This window comes from Propithecus coquereli, unplaced genomic scaffold (genome assembly GCF_000956105.1).
Source record: "Propithecus coquereli isolate 6110/MARCELLA unplaced genomic scaffold, Pcoq_1.0 Scaffold663, whole genome shotgun sequence".
Lineage (NCBI taxonomy): Eukaryota > Metazoa > Chordata > Mammalia > Primates > Indriidae > Propithecus > Propithecus coquereli.
This window is the reverse complement of record NW_012152652.1, coordinates 264,334-288,151: the sequence shown is the minus strand read 5'-3', so window position 1 is coordinate 288,151 and position 23,818 is coordinate 264,334. Positions and strand designations below refer to the sequence as shown.

The window sequence follows — 23,818 nt, the reverse complement described above, 5'->3', positions numbered from 1 at the left end:
TCCAGAGAAGGGCTCAGCCCCAGGGGACCCGGAGAGGGGAGGGGCGGCCCCAGCAGAGCCACCTGCTGTCCCTGAGATTCTCCTTCCCCTGCTGGTCCCAGAGTCTCAGCTGACATCTCCACCCCTGACTGTTTCCTGGCCTCACTCCTGGGCTGGCCTGGCCATGCTGAGCTCAGAGGTGAGTCTGTCTGCATTTGTGGAGCCTCTTCCCCAGGGGACACCATGAGGCTTAACAGGTGCAGGGTCTTCCTAAGGTCACAATCTCTGAGTAGCTGAGCTTGAATTAAATTCTTTGCTGAGCGCACGTGGAGTTTTAAAGAGCTATGAAGTTACTGTGAGTTCCTGCCTTTGACTAAGGTGCCTGGGCAGATCACAGGTGTGGTGCCTCAGTTTCCCCAGTGTGCAGTTAGGGCACGTTACAGATTCCGTGCTCGAGGCATGTCTGACAGTGACAGAGTGTGAGCACCCATGCCATGGTGTTCAGGTTAATGCAGTGCTTGGACTCGTGTTAGGGTAACAGGGGATTGTGCAAGAGCCAGATCTTTCAGGGACAGAATCTGTATGTCACTGCCAAGGACTCCAGAAAAAGAGCATTTCTGTCCCTCCAGGTCTCAGGTGATGGTCACTGACCCTCTCTGCATGTCAGCATCTCCCTGAGGCCCGGGCGCCCAGGCCCAGAGGGCTCTGCCAGGTGACTCTGCTGCCCCCTGGTGGCCGCTCCATACTGGCTGCTGGAGGCTCAGGGGCCCCCTTGGTCCAGGTGCAGATACAGAAGCTGCTGCTCGGGTCTCTGCTTCCCTGTCCCATGGGCTGCTGCCCCAGGGCAGGATTCCTCTTCCCTGTGTGCCCTGCCTGCCTGAAAGCACACACGAGGGGCTCAGATTAGCCATGAAAATATGAACATGCGCATTTGGAGGAAGGGGGAGCAAAGTCCACCTGACGCCTCTCTGCATGAACTTCTGGGGGTGGTTCCTCCTGCAGAAGACACCAGGCCTTGGCACAGGACACACAGTGCTCAGGGACTGGCTCTTACTGATGCCAGCTGCAGGTTCAGGGCCGTGACCAGTGGAGGTGGGCGCTGCACCAAACAGCGACACACTAGACCATCCGCCCAACAAGTGTTTATCCAGACCCACTGTGGTCTGGCAAATTCCATTCTGGGAATTCAGTATGAACAAGACTCAGCCTGCTTGAAGCAAGTTCTTACCTTGTTGGCTCCATGCAGTAGACACACAGGGTTTGCAGCCCCAGCAGACGGTCCCTGCCGCCTTCTGCCTGAGCGTGGTCTGCTTTATTCATTTAAAAATCAGACACGTGCACATCCTAGGTCTCTCAGCCAGCATGGACTGTGCAGCCTAGCGCTGGTCCAGGGGGTGTCAGGGCCAGTTGGCTGCTTCTTCTCAGGGAAACTTTGCTGTCATGAAGGGAAGAAACATGGTGGGTTTCTGTTTCTCCTTTCCTCTTGAGTTTGGGTGTGATGGCTGGAGCTGGAGCAGCCATCCTGAGATCTAATGTCAACAAGACTGAAAACAAAGCCAACATCACAGGGACAGTGAACAGGGACTCAGGAAGATCCTGGTGCCTTCACAAAAGAGGTGAGAATCTGGAAATCGGTCACTGTGGCACCTCTGACTTGTTTGCCAGGAGGAATAAGCTCCCCTGGTTCTGCACCTCAGGTCTTCATATGTGTGTCTTGTGGTAAAAATGCATTTCTGACCATAGGGAAATAATTCACACAAATGAATCAATTCATAAATACAGTGATAGGGAAAGGACCCCACAGTGGTAAATGCTATGCAGATAAATATAAAGAATCTGGATGAAACATGACAGGCAGGCCGTGTCATAGTCATAGCTGAGGAGACCCCTCCGTGGAGAGGTGTCTCTACAACTGCTGTTAGGACTGGAAGCGGCACAAGTCACGGGTAGTGTATGGGGAAGAGCTCAGTCGGTCGCCTTTGGGGAAGAGTCTGGTGAGTCTGAGGATCTGATGGGACAGTGACAATGTGAGGGAGTGTCCAAGAATCAACACAGGTCAGGTCCATGGTGACATTTCCATATCCGAGAAATTTGGGGGCATGGGCACTGTGTACCCAGGTGTCTTTAGGGGGCATTTCCAGGTAATAAATCAGGTTCTCTTGACAGTTGTGTAGCACATACGGGGGCCTCCAGGATGCTGCTCTGGTGTGGGGACAGGTGAGACTCAGGTGGGGTCAGCCCTGCCGCTTCACTGCTCCCTGGCTCACCTGGGGCTGGAGACACTCAGGGGAGGGGTTCCTGGTCCCTCCTCCCTGTGCCCACCATGCAGCCCTGTGGGGACCTGTGCTGCTGCCCGGGACTTAGGTCCTGAGCCAGCTGCCTGGGGTCCCCTGTGGGTGAAATCCTGTTTCCCTGGAATTCTACAGTCCTGTGACCCAGGTGCACAGAATCTGGGGAGTGCAGTGGACAGAGAAGGGACAGGTCTGAGAGAAGGAGTGACAATCCCAAGGTCACTCGGGAGGAACAGAGAAAAGGAGGATTGGGGAGCCCCTAGTCCCCTGAACATAACCTCTTCCCAGTGCACTGGGACCAGCCTGGCCTGGGGGCGAGGGTGTGGGAAAATCCTCAGCCCAGACTCTTAGGCCCAGGTGGAGAAGCTTCTCCCTGTCGGCTCTGCCAGCCGCCTGTCGGGGGCGCTGCTGCCCTTGGACGTGGGGCGGGGCGGGCCTGGGAGGGCGGCCAGCTCCCTGCACCCTCTGGGCTGATCAGAAACCCCAAGGACAACACGTCCTATACTAGAGGCTACTAGAGCAGCTTCTTACAGTCCTGTACTCTGGAACGACCCTTGAATTGTCGCTTAGGTCTCACGGATCCCGTGAATAAAATATGGTCTGTGGACAGTCGTGGTCCGTCAGCTCGACGCAGAAACCGGACATTCAGCAGTGCAATGACAGCCGTCACAGCTGTGATGGGCAGTGAAGGATCTTCTCTTTCTGTGTCACCCCCTTCCTTGCAAACTAGACATGCGCTGTCAGGGGAGGGGACCCAAAGAAGCTGCTGTTCTTTCTTTCTATAAATTCTACGCTTCGCATTTTCAAATTCTGCGAGAGACCTAAAGGCAAAGTGTCTAAACCATAAGTCACAGACACATGAGACGCGCAGCCGATGACGCAGCCTCACGGGGGGCTGTGAACAGAGACTTTTCTTACGGAGCGACAAGCACAGGCTCAGGATCGCCTCGGGAGTCCCAGGACCCCACACACGGGCTGGTTTCCTCATCTTTCCTAGGCAGGGTTTGCTGAAAAAGTGTTATTTTGAAACTAAAAATAAAGGGTGGCGTCAATCTCATGAGGATGCACTGAGCTCATGTCAGTGCCGCCCAGTGCGCGGTCCGGTCAGACGGGCAGGCTCGGGGACACGTCTGCTTCTGCGCAGCCACCAGGCTGACTGTGTCCTTGCTCCCCCCGGGAGCCGCATGTGCACGTCATTCTCACGCACAGCACAACTCCTGCTGTCAGACACCCAGAGCTGCTCTGACCAGGGCAGCAAATGCCACCCTGGAAACAGGGCCTCCTGGCTCCCGGTGCTTTACCCTCTCCCAAGGCCAAGTGCTCAGGGACAGAGCATAGGAGAATGGATTCCTCTCCTTCCCGACTCTGTGATGAAGAGGAAAAGACTGTGAGTCTCTGGCAGAGGCACCAGGCCCTCTAGAGACATTTTGCATCCCATGAACCGAGCACTGCTCTGTGAAGGGCACTGGATTAAAGTGGCTGGTTGTTTCCATTTAAAGGGAAGCTGACTTTATAGGAAATCCACAATTCAAGTAGAGATCTGGCAGGCTTCGCATGTGGCTTGGGCTGCATTGAGAAAGGGACTGAGTGAGTTGAGGTCAAGGTCGTGGTCATTGCCCAGAGGGTGTGTGAGTGACAGACAGGCGGGGGGGGGTTTCTGTCCCACATCCCCATCTGTCTGTGTCACTGTGAGTCACTGCCAGCTGCTCCCACTGCCATGAGCTCTGGCACAGTAATAGTCAGCCTCGTCCCCGGCCTGGGCCCCGCTGATGGTCAGGGTGGCCGTGTTCCCTGAGCTGGAGCCAGAGAACCGCTCGGGGATCCCTGAGGGCCTCTCACTATCTTTATGTATCACCAGCACAGGGGCCTGGCCGGGCTTCTGCTGGTACCAGGACACATATCTCTCGTCAAGTTTGTCTCCAGAGCAGGTGATCCTGGCCGTCTGTCCTGGGGACACTGACACCGAGGGTGGCTGTGTCAGTTCATAGGAGGACACAGAGCCTGCAAGACAGAAGAGTAGAAAGAAATTAAGAGTGAAGGACCCATTCTCAGGAGGTTTAACCTAAAGGCTGAGTCTTTCCTCGGCTCAGGTTTCAGGGCAGGTTCAGCTTGGGGTCCTGTGGGGGCTGAGGCTGGGGCCGCACCTGTGCAGAGAGTGAGGAGGGGGAGCAGGAGAGGGGTCCAGGCCATGGTGAGACCCCGGAGCTCTGCCTCTGAGCCCACAGCACAGCTGGGCTCCCCCAGGCCTCTCTTATTCCTTCCCAGGCCCTGTGGGGCAGGGAGTGTTTGGTGTTTACGCAAATTCACGTCCCCTGGGCCTCCTCCTTGGGGGACATGCCTCACCCAGCTGTGGGGGCAGCACAGGGACTGAGCAGGAAGGGGTGGGGCCCCAGCTTCCTCCATGTGCTTCTCAGGTCAGCAAATCTGCCTCGGCCTCCAAGGCCTGAGGTCACAGTCACCTTCCTGGAGACTGACCCCAGGACTCCTATCCCAACCCTCCTGGCTGTGGTCTGTCCTGGGCCAGGCTCGGCAGGGCCGTGTCCCTTCCAGGAGCCTGGCCATGGGGCTGCGCTGGGCGCTGTGAGATAACTGACCACACCTGACCCAGCATAAGGGGTCCCAGACCATCCTCTTCCTCCTCCTCCATCTCCCCTTTGGGTCCCCAGACTCACCAAGGTCCCCCCAGTCATTTCATCTGGATGATGTTCTGTGTCATTAGGATGCTGGACAGTGACTTCTGACACCACAGTTTGGTCGTTGAAGCAGCACAATATCTAGTCTCCTTTCTCACGTGCTGTCGCTCTCTCAGTGACATCTCTGTCCCCACAGTAGACCAGCATTCGTCACCCTCAGTGCTTCCGTTCTTTATTTTTTCTTGTCAATGTTTTATGGAAACTTGTAAAAAACAACAGAAACCCACCCCCCTGACATTCCAACTTCTGCCTCGTGGTCTCTGTGAGGGTCCTAGGGTCAGGGGCTCTGCATAGGATGTTAGCTCTGGAGGGGGGTGGTCAGTGGTCTCTTCACACATAGCTCCTGTCACTGAACCCAAACGGCCCCGTGGTAGAGCTGAGACCGCAGGCAGCTGAGAGTCCCCTTCCCTCTGGGCAGAGCCCCCATAGGCGGCTGTAGTGGCTCCATCCAGGATCAGGGTCCCGACTGCCCCAGCCCTGAGCCCCACCTGAGACAGGAGCTGCGGCCTGAGGGCAGAGTCTGCCTGGAGGGGGAGAGGCAGAGGGACGAGTGGCCGGGGCGTCTCTGCTGGGGCCCAGGACAGAGGCTCAGCTCCCAGGACCACAGCTGCACAGGGAGGACGATGCCCTGAGTGTGGGCAGGGGGCTCAGGCAGCCTCCTGGGGCAGGACCCGGCCCTCGGAGCCCTGTCCCCTCACACTGTGCTCCCCTCACAGAGCACCTGGACCTCAGGGTGGGCCCCAGGGAATCCCAGCCCTGGGGGAGCTTGCGAGGCTGACACCTGGGCCCAGGCCCCTCCAGCTGCGTTTCCCAGGTGTGACACTCACTGTGCCTGGGCTCCCGTCAGTGTCCTGGGGTGACGCTTTGAGAGTCTGACCTTCGTAACGTGGTCCCTGCAGCACAAGGGGACAGGATGGACTGTCCCGACTTACATTCTGAGGACTGACCCTGGGACACCTGTTGCCCCAGGCTGGCCTCCCCCTCAGGCCCCACCTGGGCAGCCCCAGCCTGTCTCCTGCTGCTCCAGCTGCAGCTCTGCCGCCCCCTGCTGGTGGAGGAGACTCAAAGCAGGAGTTTCCCTCCTCCAGGTTCCCCTAGAGCACCTGTCACTTGGTTGGTGGGGAACAGTCAGTCCAGCCTCACTCTGTGTCAGTGTGACCCACCTGTCCTGCCCCGTCCAGCACAGAGAGCTCAGATATGTCGTGTGCAGGCAGGTGGGGGGGACAGTTGCAATTCCTATATCTGAGTCTGAGGCTTGAAATGTCCTTCTCTGGTCCATGATTTTTTTTTTTTTTTCTAATTTCAGAATATTACGGGGGTGCAAATGTAGCCAATTGTTTTCATTATAAGTCCCAATGTATTTTACTAATATTTGAACAGATAATTATCTTTCATAGACATTAACATAACACAGCAGTTCTATATTTATGCGTGTAGTTACCATATCTCACATTTTCATTCCTTTGTGTGAATTCACGTTTCAATGTGGTTTCCTTTCCTCTGTCTTAGGGGTGTCCTACACCGTTTCTATTAGCAGGAGTCTGATGTCCACCATGAACACGGACACAAACTCGTCAATAATGTAAGTAGAATCAAGTCTGTAATTTTCTGTATGTCTTATAAATTTTTTTGCCTCCATTTTTGAAAGGTATTTCTGTTGGATAAAGAATTCAAAGTTGACAGGGTTTTCCTTTTTGTGTTTTCAATACAATACTCCCTTGTCTCCTTGCTGGGATTGCTTCTAGGGAGAACTCTGCTCTCAGCGTTAGCCTTCTACGTGACTCATTTTATTAATTTGATTATGATGTGTGCTGGTGGTGTTTTCTTCATGTTTTCTGCGCTTGAGTTTTGTTGAGCTTCTTGGATGCATACACCAGTTTATGATTTTCACCACATGTGGAGCACACGTGCCCACCGTTTATTCAATAGTTTTTCTATCACACTTTTCTATTCCAGGGCCTTCCATTACATATGCTTTAGGCTACTTGAAGTTGTCCTACAGCTCAGTGATGCTCTGTCCAGCCTGTCAGTATTTTTCCTTTGTGTGTTTCATTTTGCTTAGTTTCTAGCACCAAATCATCCAGTTTGCTAGTCTTTTATTTTCTTTTTTGCAGCATCTACTCCGTTGTCAGTCCCATCCAGTGTATTGTTTAATACTCAGACGCTGTAGGTTTTATCTCTACAAGTTCGAATGTCCTGTTTTTGGTTTTTGTGTTCCATGTTTCCAATGAACATATTCAATCATCCCTCTACTCTTTGAACAGATGAATACAGTTATAAGTGTCTGTGTATCCTCTCCTGAAACGCTCTCTGCAGAGCCCACCTGGAGGGCTAGAGGGCTGGGTAGCCTGGGGGTCTCAGGTCCAGGTGACCTGGCCCAGCCCTGCTCATGGCTGTGTCCACAGTCCTCCTGGGGCTGGAAGAAGAAGGTAACAGAAACGAGGAATGGGTTTGTGTCTCACTTCCCCTCTGCCTGTGCCACTGTGGTGTTAGTACCTCTGTGGTCCCATGATTGACAGTAATAGCCTCATCTTCAACCTGCGCCCCACTAATGGTCAGGGTAGTTGTTCCTCTTGAGCTCGAGCCAGAGAATCACTCAGGGATCCTTGAGGGCCGTTGCTATCCTCACAGATGACCAGCTCAGGGGCCTGGCCTGGCTTCTGCTGGTACCAGTGTGCATAGTTGTTGTCTAAGGTCTCTGCCTGGCAGGTGATCCTGGCTGTCTGTGCCAAGGCCGCAGACACTGCAGGCACCTGAGTCAGCTCAGAGGAGGCCACAGAACCTGCAAGAGAGGACAGCAGAGGTGAGTCTGAGGGTGAGGGTCTCGTTCCCAGAGGGCCCCACACCCTGCAGCATCCCCTGTGCTGAGCTGAAGGTCGGGGCCAGGCTGACCCCTGGTGCTGTGGGGGCTGAGCCTGGGGCAGCACCTGTGCAGGGTGAAGAGGGGGAGCAGGAGAGGGGTCCACCCTACAGCATTCTCTTTCTATGGCATTTGTGAAAAGGCAAAATGTTAGGAATGCAGAAGCAATTACTAGTTGCCAGGGTTGGGGAAAAGGTGGGATCTAGGGGGAGGAGGTGGATGCCGTTATCGAAGGGCAGCAGGAGGGGACCTGGTGGTGATGCAGCCATGTTGTTTCTTGACTTAGCGGTGGATGCAAGATCTGAGACATGTAAGAAATTCACACAGAACTGAGCACATCCATACACATGGACATACACACACACACACACATGAGTGAACATGAACATGGGCAAACTTGAATTCTAAAAATGGGCAAATATTTGATTAAACATTTCACCGGAGAAGATACACAGATGGCAATTAGGGACCTGAAAAGATGCCATGCATGGTAAGTCATTAAGGACATAAAAGCTTAAAATATGGTGAGACACCAGTACAGATCTATTGGACTGGCTTTTAACGTTGACAATATCAAATGCCAATGGGGACGCACAAACTGTAACTCTCATAAACAGCTGGTGACAGTCAAAATGCAAAATCATATATTCACATCGGAAAAGGGTTTGGCAGCTTTTAAGAATGTTAAACATTTACCTGCAATATGACCCTGAAATCCTGGAATTCCACTTCCACGTGTTTACCTAAGCGAAATGAAAACTGAGGTCCACGCAAAAACTTACTTCCAAATTCTTTTTAAGATTTTCTCTGCAATTGCCATAGCAGAACTAGAAACCCACTGAATGTTAGTTAGCTGGGGAATGGGTAAGCAAACTGTGTTTCTTCTCACAAAGAAATACCACTCAGCAACTCCAATGAAATGAACTAGGAACACACGCAACAACCTGGGTGGATCTCAAGTGCATGATGCCGAGTGAAAGATCCCAGAATCAAAGGGCTGCCTCGGTATGACTTCGTGTACATGATGGTCTGATGGAGGCAAAACCATAGGAGTACGGACCAGCAGTTGCCAGGGGTCGGCGTGGAAGGACGGTGTGACTCCAGAGGGGCCTGGGGGATGTATGGGGGTTCGCATTGTTACTTGTCTTCTTTGAGGTGTTTACACATCTGGATGCATTTTTCAAAAGTCACAAAAGTTCCCCGGAGAGGGTGGATTATACTGGATGTAAATTAAACCACCATTAACAAAAAAGGAGGAAAGAACAAGTGCAGCATGGCATGTTCCCAGGGAAGCAAAGTCCCACTTACAGATGAGTGTGTGGGAATTCAGGCAGAGCAGAGAACCCAACACCAAGGAAAGGACAGGAATTGGGGAGCGGGTGTGGGCAGAGCTGGGCGCTGGGCTGCGAATCCTCAGTAAATTTATGGGGATTTGGGACTGGGAGGGCCCTTCAGCTTTCAGTCTTAGCCATAAAACCTTTCATTGTCCTGAAACATTTCTGCTAGGTTCCCTAAGTTTCCTTCTAGTAGTTTTGTAGTTTGGGGTCTTACATTTAACTCTTTAATGCATTTTGGGTAGATTTTTGTATATGGAGAGTGCTAGGTGTCTAGTTTCATTCTTCTGCACGTGGATATTTAATTTCGTCAGCAACATTTATCGAAAAACGTGTTCTTTTCCCAATGCATGTTCTAGACTCCTTTCTGGAAAATCAGTTGGGTGTGAATATACGGATTTATTGCTGGGTTCTCTCTTCTCTTTCCTGGGTCTGTGTGTCTGTCTTTACACCAATATCATAATGTGTTGGTTACTATAGCTTCGTAGTATACTTTGAAGTCAGGTAGCGCGATGCTTCCAGCTTTCTTCTTCTTCTTGCTCAGTGTTGCTTTGGCTATTTGGGGTCTTTTGCGGTTCCATGCAAATTTTAGGATTTATTTTTTATTTCTGTGACAAATGTCATTGGTATTTTGATAGCGATTGCATTGCATCGGTAGAGTGCCTTGGGTGGGGTAGTTATTTTGTTCTGGAATGTAGAGTTCTGTGTTTGTCTAAGTCTAGCTGTTCTATAGTGCTGTTCAAGTCCTTCTGTTTGTATATTACGTGATATTAACATAGTTATCTAGGTAGTTGCCATATCTAATACTTTTCCTTTCTTCATGTAGATTCACATTTCTCTCTGTATCATTTTTCTTCTGTATGAGGGGAGCCCTTTATTATTTAGTTTAGTAAGGGTCTGTGGGTGATCAATTTTGTAAGTTTTTATGTATTTGGAAAAATTTTTTTGGGGGGAGGTCATCATTTAGAAAGGTATTTCACTGAGCAAAGAATACAAGGTGACAGTTTTTTCTTCTAGCATTTAAAGGTGTGGGTCCCTGTCTTCTTGCGTGTATTGCTTCTAATGAGAAGTTTGCCCTTGTTGCTTTGTTGTTTTCGTGTATCTAACATGTATTTTCTCTTTGGGTACTTTGGGGTTTTTTTGTGTGTTTGTTTCTTTCTTTTTAAGACAGGGTCTTGCTGTGTTGCCCTGGCTCGAGTGCAGTGGCACCTTCACAGCTCACTGCAGTCTCAAACTCCTGGGCTCAAGCGATCCTCCTGCCTCAGCCTCCCACGGTGCCAGGATCACAGGTCGAGCCACCATGCCAGCCTCGCCTTCAACACTGTCCCTGCATCACTCTTCTTCGGTGATTTCATCAGATGTGTGTCTGTTGAGTTTTCTTAACGTATTTACATTTCTGAATGTATTTTGATCTTGGGTTTGGTTGCAATTCTTGGAACAGAAGGTTAATGGTTTTTAACAAAATTTGGATCATTTTGGTCATTATTTCATTAAATAGTTTCTCATTCAATTTGCCCCAGCTTCTTTCCTTCAGTGACTCCTATTAACATCATTTTGGGCTGGATGAATTTATCCTATAACTCACTGGTGTGCTGTTATTTCTATTTTCAATATTTTCCCTGTGTTTCCCTACCAATAGTTGCTATTGCTGTCATCAAATTCACCAGCCTTTTCTGTGGCAGCATCTATTAGGCTGTCAGTCTCATTCAATGTGTCATTATCACACACATTTCGGTGGTCATTTCTAGAAATTCAATTTAGGTGTTTTTTTTTAATATCTTTAATTTTTTTCCTTAACATGTTCAATCAATTCTGTACCCTCCAGAATAAATGGGCTATGATTATAATATCTTCTTTTGTATCCTAATCTAGAGAGTCTATTCCTTGTGCAATTTGAGGGCCAATACACAGTGCTCAACTTTGTTGCTTGTTATGTTCCGTATTTTCCCGTTTTCTTGAAGGAATTTTGACAAGATCCTAGCCAGTCTAAATTTTTCCTTATGGGGTGCATGGCATTTTTGTATTTCTCTATATATTTTTGGTTTTTTATTCTGGGATTCAGAGAAGTAACTGGAAGAGAGTTTGATCCTCACTCAGATTGTTGTTACACTGCCCTCATTGGGACAGGAGAGGACCGTGGTCTACAGCTAGTTTTCCCTGGTACTGGGGCAAAGCTTTTCTAACAGGTCAGTTTCATGCCCCTAATTAGGTGCTTGTCCACTCTGGTTGTAGGAACAAGCGCAATCCAGATCGTGTGTGTGTGTGTGTGTGTGTGTGTGTGTGTGTGTGTGTGAGCCCTGCAACTGTTCCCTCAGATGGCTTTGGGTGATTCTTTTCCTTCCACACAGTGCTCACGAGCACTCAGGAATAACTGCAGTTTCCAGAGTTCTCTGTGCAGCTCTCTCTTCTTCCATACTCTTCTCTATAGACTGTTTTGTATGTGGGTTCCCTGCAATCAGATTCTGGGAGGAAAAACTGCATGCAGGGGGCTGTAGGATATTCTCTCTGGAAGGATATGTGGGGGCTACACCTGCAAAACCTCCAATATGCTCACGATGGAGGCCCCGGCTGGTCATCCACCCCAGAGACAGGGCCTTGATGTTGTGGTCTCAGGCAGATGTGGGATGTAAGCCACACCCTGAGAGGGGGCACATCCTGGGCGGAGGCAGTTCTCTGCAGCCCAAACAATGCCCGGTGAGGGCAGAGCTACGAGCACCAGAGGGTTGGTGGGTCTGCCCTGAAGAGCAGATCTCCAGCGGGCACCACACTGGGCTTCTCTGCTCGGAACCCCAGGCCTCCATGACTCAGATGCAGGCGAGCCTGGGTATCTCACAGGAATATTCCAGCATATTTGCACATGAGTAGAGGTGCTGGGCCAGGCCCAGACCCACACGTATGGAAATCCAGACCCCTTAACCACGTGACAGATGTCTCCATCCCACTGTCCTTCCTTTCACATATAGTTAGAGTCATTTTTCACAAAGGCACACTCCAGGGTGGGCAATACCGGGGAGCGGGCTCCTGCCAGCCCAGTCCTCTCCTGACCCACCCTCGGCAGCACCTGCCTGGAGGGCGGGAGGGAAGGGTAGCCTGGGGTCTCAGATCTGAGTGACCTGGCATGACTTGGTCCACACTTCTTCTTGGGCTGGAGGGAGAGGGTGACACAGACAGCGAAGGGGTTTGTGTCTCAGTTCCCTATCTGCCTGTGTCACTGTGAGATAATTACTACTAATGCCCGATGACTGACAGTAATAGTCAGCCTCGTCCCCGGCCTGGGCCCCGCTGATGCTCAGGGTGGCCGTGTTCCGTGATGTGGAGCCAGAGAATCGCTCAGGGATCCCTGAGGGCCGGTTGCTGTTACTGTAGATGACCAGCACAGGGGCCTGGCCTGGCTTCTGCTGGTACCACTTTGTTGGTACAAAGCTACCTAGTATACCGTCTGTCTGGCAGCTGATCCTGGCCGTCTGTCCCAAGGCCACAGACACTGCAGGTTCCTGAGTCAGCTTGAAGGAGGACACAGAACCTGCAAGAGGGGACTGGAGAGATGAGTATGAGGGTGAGGGTCTCGTTCCCAGAGGGCCCCACACCCTGCAGCATCCCCTGTGCTGAGCTGAAGGTCGGGGCCAGGCTGACCCCTGGTGCTGTGGGGGCTGAGCCTGGGGCAGCACCTGTGCAGAGAGTGAGGAGGGGGAGCAGGAGAGGGGTCCAGGCCATGGTGAGACCCCGGAGCTCTGCCTCTGAGCCCACAGCTGGGGAGGGACCTGCAGGGCTCTCTTATCACAGGAGGGGGGAGTCTCTTCATGCGAATCTCCTTCCTTATTTCTTGTGACTTGTTTGGCAGCTCCCTGGTGAGCAGAGGATGCAAATCCTTCTCCATTTCCAATATCTCTGAGATCTTGTCCAAGCCCTGAGCCTGAGGGCCTCGTGCTGGAAATTTCTCAAGTTCATTAAAGGGCCAGGTGGGTGTCAGGAAGGGAGAGTGGATTTCACCTCCTAGAAGGACCTGGAAGGAAGCATCAGTCATGTCCTTGGCCCCAGAGCTCTACCAGGGGACTTGGAGTTATTCAGGTCCCCAAACCAATGCCCACGGTGCCCCTTGGTGCCCATGGAAGGAACGTCAACCTATGTGTGTCAGTAAATCATACACAGTGACTACTTCTGAGCACTTACCTGCCAGATGCACTGGTGAGTGATTTCCCAGTTTCACCTCTAAAAGATTTTCATAATATGGAGGACTAGGAGCCCTATGCCCCCCAACCTTCATTAGGGATCAATATTGGGAGGTGAAACGTTTTTCCCCAGGGCCCCCACCCAGCAGAGAGTGGAGTCAGGATTCCTCCAGGAGACTCACCTGGGAGCCTGACCTTCCAGCCCTCCCTGCCCTGCCCCCACCTGAACCCTGACTCCTCCTGCCACCGATCCCAGGCCTCAGGGTCCCTCTAGATGTCCTTTGCTAGTGCTGCCGTCACAGAGTACCAAAGACTCAGTGGCCTAAACAGCAGAACTTACCTTCTGACAGTTCTGAAGCTGGAATCCAACGTAATGGTGTCTGTATGTTGGTTTCTCCTGCGTCCTCTGTCCTTGGCTTGCAGGGGGCGACCTTCTTGCTGTGTCCTCACAGGGTCTCTCCTCTGCATGGTCATCTCTGCTGTCTCATTTCTGTGTGTCCACATTATCTCTCCTTAAGAAGACACCTGTCAGATTGGATCAGGACCCAACCTCAGGTCCTCATTTTCACTTAATCACCTCTTTAAAGACTTTATCTCCAAATTCAGTCCCATACTATGGGTAGGAGCTTCATCATATGAATCTGACAGGACACAATTCCCCAATAACCTTCCTTCCTGTGGAATCCTGAAACTCATGTGTTTCTCACTTGTCAAATACATGCACCCCCATCCCGACACCCCAAATCTTCCACTAACAGCATCCACCATAAGTCCCAAATCTCATCTGAATGTCATCCACATCAAATGCAGGTGGGTCTCCTGGTCTGGTTCACCTGAGGCTTTTAATAATAACAGCTCTGTCGAGTTTCACCTGCCCTCCCTGTTGTCGTCTGGGTTCTAGGAAAGGTCAAAGCTCCCACTATATTTGCTACAATTGACAGACGCGGAGCAAGAAGTATCAGCAACGCGTGTGAGTTAGATGTGGGGTCAGCATATGTACCCACTCCTGAAATCATTTAAAGTAATAATTTAAATGCTTATGAAATGGAATTTAATAAGCTGTAGCCACGGGTTATCTTTCCGAGTCTATGGAAGAGAGCCATAGCTGATACAGAAAATGGAAGTAAAAATGACAAAGGTAAATTTATTGAAGAGCATAATATGGCCCAATTAACTAAGACAAATCCTAGACAGAAATGGTATAGTAAAAAAAAGAAAGAAAGAAGGAAAGAAAGAAAGAAAGAAATGGCATAGTGAAAAGAAAAGGAATCTCCCACATGCATATTAAACTATGAATTTCAAATCTAGCCTTGAGCATCAACATGTTGATATGCAAATACAAAACCACAGGATTATAACTGCACCCAGGGCGTGCCCCTCTTGGAGGCCAGGTGGCAGGGCTTGTGTCCCCTGTGCCAATCAGTGATTGGCTGTGGCTGGTGGTGGTCGTGGCTGTAAACTCCAGATACAACTTCAAGAGGCAGCTTCAGTTGAGAGTCCCCAGCTCACCTCAGGGAAGGCCGCTGCGTGGGACAAGGGGCCACCAGCTGAACAATGGCACCAAGAACACACTAAATATTTTAGGATCAACAAATGAACATGAAAAATGTGGAAGTTGAGGCCTTGGTCAAGGGTCAGGCTACCCAGGGGTGCACAGCTGGGGCAGAGTCACCCCAGGGCTGAAAGAGGACAGATACCGCTCCCGCCATGACGAGCTGATCCTGGAGCCTTCCCATCTCCACGCTGTGCACGGTCTTCTTTATCCCCTGTGGGTGCAGGAAATAGCATGTGACCTTTGTGGAAGGGAAATCGCTCGGGGTGAGAAGGGCCCATGAGGTCCCACGCCAGCAGCAGCGGGACACGCAGCTCTGAATAACGAGGTGACAGGTGGCGCACCTTTTCAGAAATGTGTCTGGCAGGAAGCAAGATCCCAGCGAGTGGGGGAGGCCCGTGCGCCTGTGTTAGGGAGTAGCTGGTCTCGTCCTGCGGACAGCTGCCCGTCATGGCAAGGCCAGGGCTGCACAGCCCTCCTGGCGCGTCAGCGGGGACATGCGCTGCTGTCTGCACACGTGGGACCAGCAGGCGTAGAGGGGATGCTTCCGTCCCTGCTCCAGGACGCTAAGACAACCAGAGAATCCGCCTACAGCTGCTTGCTGAGCGCCCTGTCAGCTGCACCCACATAGTGTTTGGGCAACACAGTTAATGGGAAACAAACGGGCAAGAGTCACTTTGGACTTGAGTCTATTTCCTCACGTTCTGAGATTTTCGTTCCACTGTAATCCTAGCTCTCTGGGAGGCCGAGGCGGGCGGATTGTTTGAGCTCAGGAGTTCGAGACCAGCCTGAGCAAGAGCGAGACCCCGTCTCTACTAAAATTAGAAAGAAATTAATTGGACAACTAAAAATATATAGAAAAAAAATTAGCCGGGCATGGTGGCGCATGCCTGTAGTCCCAGCTACTCGGGAGGCTGAGGCAGAAGGATTGCTTGAGCCCAGGAGTTTGAGGTTGCTGTGAGCTAGGCTGATGCCACAGCACTCTAGCCCGGGCAACACAATGAGACTCTGTCTCAAAAAAAAAAAAAAAGATTTAGAAAACTGAGATAGCATCGATCCCAGGAAGAGGCAATTTGAAAATATACCTCCCAAATTGTGTCATAACTTGCCCGGATGTTTTCAAATTATGTTTAACAAGCATACTAGAATACCCTTGATTTTGCGTATCTCACCAATGTGCTCTTAAAAGGTCACCCATGTAATGCTCCAGGGCCATGCATTTGGGACCGAATGTGAGGACATGGGCAGGGAAGGATCCGATCCGTGCATGGACGCAGAAGTGACCTTGCTCAGATTGTTGCCCACAGACACGTGAATCTGCCCACAAGTACCGGGCAGTGAATTGCTTCAACTACAAATTTCAGGTTGCTGTAATCAGGGGCAATTTTGACATTTCCAACCAGGAAGAGTTGCAGCAGTGACTTCTGACCATTTTAAAACTAGTGTCTGGTCATTAGCCATGAAAAAATTTTCTCATCTTACCAGAACTCAAGAAGGATTATAAACACAGCTGGATAATCAATAGAAAAAACAGGGAGAGAGCAGGAATATATTATAGGTGGAGAGAAAGCCCAGCTACTCTTAGCTAATAGCAGGGGGGGCCAGCATGTTACAGAGGCTATTTCAAGAGAGTAAACACTCTCCTTGCCCTGCATTGCACAGACATTACCAAAAGCTACAATTTCGAGAAATGCAGACTCTAGAAATGTATTTGGTAAAGATTCCTTATACTGTGCCTGAGTTTTGATGAATTACACATAGAAAGACCAAACAATCTGTTAAAATACGAAATGCTCTGATAAAGAGAAATAATTACTCAGTTTCACAGTACCATGGGATTTGGAAGACGTGGGGCTCAAGTAGCCTGGGGTTAATAAAACAAATGAAAAAGAAAAAGCAAAAAATAAGAATAATCTAAGTTATCCAGAAGACAATTTGGAAAGGAAAAGTTTGAAGACAGGCTGAGTTCAAATTTCTTTCAGGAAAACTCAGGTTAGGGTTTACCTCTGAGTTGCTTGACAGCCCAAGTGATGGAGCTGCCAAGATGGCTCAGGTACCTGGGCAGTGTCCTCTGTCCTGTTCCTGCTGTGAATTCCCTTCTCTCTGTCGTTCCAGACAGGCCAGGGGCAGCCCCAGGGCCCCATGGACCCTTTCCTCTGACTCCAGAATGCTGCCCCCAGTGGGAGCTCTCCCTTTCCCTGAGCTCACCTACGTCTGCCAAAGAGGTCAGGGACAATGGCTGGTCCCCTCAGACCAGGTCCTGGCCCCCTGCTTGGCCTCTGAATGCAGCCCCCCCTGACAGCTTGGCTGCAGCTTCAGGAGCAACCCTGAGCCAGGACCGTGGCACCAGCTGCTCTCAAGTCCTTCAGGCACCAAACTAATAGGTCCCAAATATTTGTTCCCTTAACATGGGAAGTTTCAGGAATAATATCCATGCAGCAGTAGACAGCTAATGCACACCTTATAATAAATTTTTCCTGTGTATTTAAGGTATACACCATTATGTTATAACATGTATATACCAAAATGGTTATTTTGTATTTAATATAATCTATTTAATTGAAATTTGTGAAATCTAAACATTAATAATGGCTATGTGTTAAAACTGGCTCACAAATTCCAGAAAATTTAATTATTGCATCCAGCATATTTGAAATTTTTCTAAATTTCTTCTCACAGTAGATTAAGCAGGATTCCAGCTAGAAAGTTACTGTCCCCGTGAAAATTAGATGTGCTCGACGTCAATGGGGAAGGGGTCACTCCAGGTGACTCTTTCCCGTGGGGCCATTTGGACTCTCCATCCTATGGGGACACAGTGCACTTGTGGGTGTTTGCGGAACAGGGGTTCAGTGCTGAGAGGGGAGGGGCGATGCTGAGAGAGCACAGAATGTGTCACCCAAACCCTTCCCGGTGCAGCAGCCCGAGGTTTTGGAGTGAAGAGGAAGGACAAGAAGAAAAAAGCAACATCTTCCCGTTGTCTTTATCCCTCCAAAGTGTCTTCAGATCTTGTCACAGGGTGACTGCTTCAGTGCAGACCTGCTGAGCATCAACCCAGCAGGGAGGCCACCTTCACTAGAGCGTGGCGGAAACCAGGTTGGGTAAGACGGCGTTTCTGGAAACTTCCCTAATGACTCCTCTCCAGGCTGGTCCTCATGGCGTGGGAGACGGGGAGGCATTTAGGGTGAGGATTCCCCCAAACAGCAGGGGCTGCACCCAGCAGGCAGCTCCTTGTCGCAGAGCCCCCGCCTTTGCAGAGCTGGGCATAGTTGCACATCTGGGACCACGTCACACAGGGAAGAGGGAGCTGCCATCGTCCTAGATGATCCACCAGAGAGCAGGCTGGACTTCAGGGAGGGGCAGGAGGGGCTGGGAGAGGAGCGGATCCCCAGGCGTGTGGCCTGCAGCCCCCTCTGCACAGGGAGGGGAAGCATCTTCTGAGCAGGAGGGGCTGTGAGCTCAGGGCGGGTTTTGGTCTCACTTCCCCAGGCACTTGCACCACCGTGGAGAGCGTTACCACTCCTGTACGAGCTGCAGTGATAGTCAGCCTCGTCCTCAGCGAGGAGCCCTGAGATGGTCAGGGAGGCCGTGTTGCCGGACTTGGAGCCAGAGAAGCGATCAGGGATCCCTGAGGTCCGAGTATTCACATTATAAATCAGGAGTTTGGGGGCCGTGCCCGGGTGCTGTTGGTACCAGGAGACATAGTTATACTTCCCAACGTCACTGCTGGTTCCAGCACAGGAGATGGTGACCGACTGTCCCGGATTCCCGGACACGGAGGAAGGCTGGGTGAGGGCAGACTGGGCCCCGGACCCTGAAAAGAGGGAGAAACACAGTCTGGTGAGTCCGTGCGGGGCCCCAGGGGAGCCTGAGGAGCAGGAGACCAAGGGTTAGCCCAGAGGTCCCCGAGGCCCCTTCCGCGGAGGTGTCACCTGTGCCCTGAGTGAGGAGGGAGAGGAGGAGCAGGGCCCAGGCCATGGTGGAGACGCCCCCAGAGCGCTGCCCTGAGACCAGCGCTGGGCCTGCTCTGGCCTCTCTTATCCCTGCTCAGAGGAGGGGCCTCCATGCAAATCCGCGTCCTGAGCCGCCTCTGCGTCCCGCCCTGCCCTGGGCCTGCACTCAGGGACTTCTGGGTCCCTGCACAGCAGGGCTCAGCTGAGGGGATTGAAACTCTTTGGTTGGGATTTTCTGAACTGGGATAGAAGGGGCCCATGATGGTGCCCGGGAAATGGGGCCAGACCCGGAAGTTGCTGCCCTTCCTACTGTGGTACCACTGTGGTTCCTGCCTGAAGGAACCAGACGTCCTCTCTCGTCATGTTCTGTGGGGTGAGGTGAGGACAGGGCCCTAGAATGGCTAGGAGAGTCCAGTCATGCCAGGCACAAAAGGCACAGCTGGGGACCTCTTGTTTCCCTCAGCCATTTCCAGGTCTCCCTCAGCTCAGACAGGTCATCTTCATCCATTTGTCCCCAACATGGATTGTGGTGTGAGGCCTGGGGACATTTATCTGCCCTTCTGAAAAAGGATGTGTTGGGCACTAGAGACATGGGACACCCCTGTGCCCTGCATGTCACTCAGGTGTTCTCAGGGGAACAGCCTGAGGATGTCACACAGTCCCTGGTGACCCACAGTGACTCCCTGCCTCCATCCAGGCCCTGGCTGCCCCTGGAGGCCTCAGATGGAAGATCCCAGCCCAGGGCCGCAGCTGAGTGGAGCCGGAAGTCCCTGCTCTGCTCCCTGCTCTGTCCCCTCCCAGCTCAGGCCCAGGTCCCCTGGTCCCTTCCAACCATCTCCAGGCTCCAGGCCCTTGTCCTTTGGCTTCCTCCAGAAAGGGATGTGTCTCCTGCCACACCAGGGTCCCTAACCTGCCCCTTAGGATGTCTCAATTAGTCCCAGGACAGCCCAGTCCCAGGGTCAGTGCTCCTGGGGCAGCTCTGCGCTCAAGGCTGAGGATAAGGAGGTGTTGATTTAAAACCAACCTGAGGGCCCAGCGTGGTGGCTCACGCCTGTAATCCCAGCACTTTGGGAGGCCGAGGCGGGTGGATTGCTTGCGCTCAGGAGTTTAAGACTAGCTTCAGCAAGAACGAGACTCCCACTCTACTAAAAATAGATAGAAATTAGCTGGAGAACTAAAAATACATGTAGAAAAAATTAGCTGGGCATGGTGGCCCATGCCTGTAGTCCCAGCTACTCGGGAGGCTGAGGCAGTAGGATTGCTTGAGCCTAGGAGTTTGAGGTTGCTGTGAGCTAGGCTGACGCCACGGCACTCTAGTCCGGACAACAGCATGAGACTCTGTCTCAAAATAAATAAATAAATAAATAAATAAATAAATAAATAAATAAATAAAAATTAAAAATAAAACCAGAGTAGCAAACCTGGGTGACAAGAAGTGGACAAGCAGGGGACCCACTGGCTTGTCAGCATGTTGAAGGGAATAATGCTGCATGAGGGAGAGAGGTCAGTGGGCCTGGGAGTGACCTGTGCATGCGGGACAGGGACTGGGTTAGGGTTGGCCTCTGGGCTTCAGCTCCAGGACCCTGGATGTCATGGGGACTGGGACTCCTCTTCCAATTGCCACCTTTGTGCACATTAAGACCACCTCCTCTCGAGCTGTGTGGCTTCCTGACTAAAGTCTCGCCAGTCATAGAGAAATGCATGACCTGGCGTGGTTTTCGGGAAAGAGGTGAATGCGGGATTCATTCCGGTCAGGGCTCACGGGCCCATGCAAAGGTGAAAACGGAAATCTCCGCACAGAAATGGCCCCAAAGGGCTGTAGGTGTGAATGTGCTGAGGAGACTCTTCCAGTGCCACTGTTCGCACGATGGGAGGGACATGGTCAAGGTCACAGAAAGGGGGTATCGTGGCTGAAGGAGGGCTGAGCTGAGCGGTGGCCTTGGGGAAGCTGAGGAAGGTGGTGGGGGAGGACAGGAAGGGGGGAGGGGCAGTGACGGTTTTGGATTGGAGGCTGTTGCTTGCACGTGTGTTTTACACGTGTAGTAATATGTGCTGCATTATGTTAGACGTTAGAAAACAATGTCTATTACTTTAGATCTTAATAAAATGAGAATGGGGACAGCTGTCCAGAAATCACCCTGCTGGCTATCTGCGCTGTCTTGGGGCCTGTGGGCTGAATCCTTGCGTGTTGGGCTCGCTGTGGAGACCCCCCTGCACGTTGCAGGTGTCCCGGTGCTTCCCGCAGGAGATAGACTCTGATCTTCACGAGGAGCCACCTCTGCTCCGTGGCACGTGCTGTCAGCTCCAGGAGCAGCCTCAGGGCCCCCTGCTGCAGGAGGGCCCATTGCTATTCAATGATTTTGGATTTTTGCGCCAATGTCATATTGCATGACTCATAAATAAGAGGCACAACTGCCACCAACAGGGAAGTAGAAAACCTATTTTTACAAAAACTAAGAACAATAAATAAGCCAAAGCAAGAAAATTCAAAATAGACAAAACTCAATGTCCACATCCTTATCTTTCAGGCATAATTTAATCTAATTATTTCTCGTACATTAGTATTTTATAAAAAGGCAAAAAATCCCAAATGACACTATGAAAAAGGAGTGGCGTGGAACTCAGAGTCACACGTGAGGGGGGTGTGCTGACCTCCTGGCTCCCTGGAACAGCAAATCGCAGGTGGGCCCTGTCCTGATGGGGACGCCTCAATCACTGCAGATCACCTCCAACCACAGTGACATTCTCTCACCTTCCACAGTCAGCATTTCAAAAAGGTGCCGTTAAGTGCTGGGGAAAACCCAGGCAGCTGTGCCCACAGCTTCGGTCTCCACGTGTCCAGGGCACAGAGGGCTGTGGAAGCTCCAGAAACGTCACATTGCCACTATCCTGTTTGAACGTTGTCTAGCTACTGGCTTTCTTTGTAATTCTTTCTATTGTAAAATAGTGATAACCTCCCAAAGGAAATTCTGGTCCCATGCTGAAAGGAGTCGCCCTGGAAGAGGCAGCGGTGGCCCCACCAGAAGGATGCGAATCCGCGTCTCCTATGAAGGTCCTGACCCTTCTGTCACATCAAGGAGCAAGACTTAGGGCAGAGGCCACAGAGGAAAAGCAGAACAGTGTCCACTAGGCCTCCTCCCATTGTCTCTTCCGGGACACCCGCCCTGCGAATGGGCACAGCCTCTGCCCAGCCTCACACAGACAAGGGGCCCTGACTTGGGACATCGTTCCGTGTCGCCCGTGACAGAGGCCCCTCCCCACAGGTGCTGTGACCCAGCTGCTTAGGGATCCCTGTTAGTGACTGTTCCAGCCTGAGACGATTAGAGCATGCAGGTTCTCATGTTTCTTAGGGGTAAATAAAAAGATAAGCGGAAAAGGAGTATGAGTGAATACGTGAATTTCGTGAACATTCTGAGAAAAACTGAGCTATTAGGTAGGGGCCGACTGTCTTGCTTTGCAATACAGGAGGCTGTCCTCAGACTTGGGATCTGCAGCAATACAATCAGGGTGTGTCCCGAGCTAGCCAGGAGGACGTGGCCACTGTACCATAATTTCTAGAGTGTAAGCCCAGCTTCATTCCAGAGTCCAACAAACTCTTGCACAGGCGTTTATATACACGTGTGCTCAGTGACACAGTGTATGTGGATTCCAGCTAGGAAGTGGATTGGTTCCACATAGAAACCTGATACTCTTGGCAAACCCTGAGAATGGGGGACAGATCCACCAAATGCCTCTTTCTTGTAGAACAAAGAAACATTTGAGAAAATCAGGCCAGGCATTATGTCTCATGCCTCTAATCCCAGCACTTTGGGAGAGCAAGGAGGGTGGATTGCTTGAGGCCAGGAGTTCCATACCAGCCTGGGCAACATGCCGAGACTCTGTCTCTACACACATGCACCCCAAAGCAAAAGGAAAAGCCCACCCTTAGGAGGAGACCATCCACATGCATAGCTGGTTCCAAGACAGCAGGTCATCGAGTTGGTAAGAGGGGCTGTGCTGATGTAACACAACTCTGTCACTCAAATTCTCCCTACCCAGCCCCTTGCATAGGCATCAAAGACAACGACACTAAAAAAGGAAACCAATCTTTCCCTTTGTCTTCATCTCCTTAGCAACATATTCAGATCTATCCTGAGTTACTGTCACTTAGGAGGAGACGTGCAGTAGAACAGCCATCAAGGAGGTGATTCTGCGTAGAATGTGGTGGACACAGATGATATCAGGTCACACCTGGAGAACTGGGTCCAGGTGGCAGGGCCACATCGGGGAGGTGGGGGCATTTACTGTGAGGATTTCCCTGAGAACTGCAGGAGCTGCACTGAGTAGGCATCTGCTGGTCACACTCTTCACGACATTGAAGAGTTAGAAACAGTTGCGTGTTCAAGGATCGTGTCACCCTATCTAAGAGGAAGCGACCTACCATCGCTACAGAAAATCAACCAGAGAGCAGGGTACTTTGCGAACCTCAGTGGGAGAGGGGAGAGGAGGTGAGAGGAGAGAATTGTCAAGGGCATGTACATGAAGCCCCTCTGGACAGGGCAAAGGAAGCAACTTCATAACAAAGAGAGAGCCTGTGAGCACGGGGCTGGTTTTGGTCTCACTTCCCCATGAACTTGGACCACCGTGGGAAGTGCTGCTACCTGTATACGAGCCGCAGTAATAGTCAGCCTCGTCCTCAGCCTGGGCCCCGCTGATGGTCAGGGTGGCCGTGGTCCCTGATTTGGAGCCAGAGAATCGCTCAGGGATCCCTGAGGGCCGGTTGCTATTACTGTAGATGACCAGCACAGGGGCCTGGCCTGGCTTCTGCTGGTACCAGCTTGCATAATAGCTTCTTAAGCTGTCTCCCTGGCAGGTCATTCTGGCCGTCTGGCCCAAGGCCACAGACACTGAAGGTTCCTGAGTCAGCTGAGAGGCCATAGAACCTGCAAGAGAGGACAGGAAAGGTGAGTCTGAGGGTGAGGGTCTCGTTCCCAGAGGGCCCCACACCCTG

General features: G+C 51.5%; 4 gene segments (V, D, J or C); all 4 read right to left on the bottom strand.

Moving 5' to 3' along the window:
- Window positions 1–3,963: 3,963 nt before the first annotated feature.
- Window positions 3,964–4,506, bottom strand: LOC105823247. The segment is given in 2 exon segments: window positions 3,964–4,271; window positions 4,415–4,506. Coding segments are annotated over 2 exon segments (354 nt in total).
- Window positions 4,507–7,518: 3,012 nt separating this feature from the next.
- LOC105823246 lies at window positions 7,519–12,871 on the bottom strand. The segment is given in 4 exon segments: window positions 7,519–7,745; window positions 7,810–7,890; window positions 12,387–12,680; window positions 12,826–12,871. Coding segments are annotated over 4 exon segments (648 nt in total).
- Window positions 12,872–17,924: 5,053 nt separating this feature from the next.
- On the bottom strand, window positions 17,925–18,905 carry LOC105823245. The segment is given in 3 exon segments: window positions 17,925–17,950; window positions 18,357–18,689; window positions 18,808–18,905. Coding segments are annotated over 3 exon segments (405 nt in total).
- A 4,098-nt stretch (window positions 18,906–23,003) lies between these two features.
- Window positions 23,004–23,818, bottom strand: part of LOC105823244 — an 11,620-nt gene continuing 10,805 nt past the window's right edge. Inside the window, 2 exon segments of the V gene segment in view lie at window positions 23,004–23,017; window positions 23,430–23,750. Of these exon segments, the coding sequence occupies window positions 23,004–23,017; window positions 23,430–23,750 (335 nt within the window).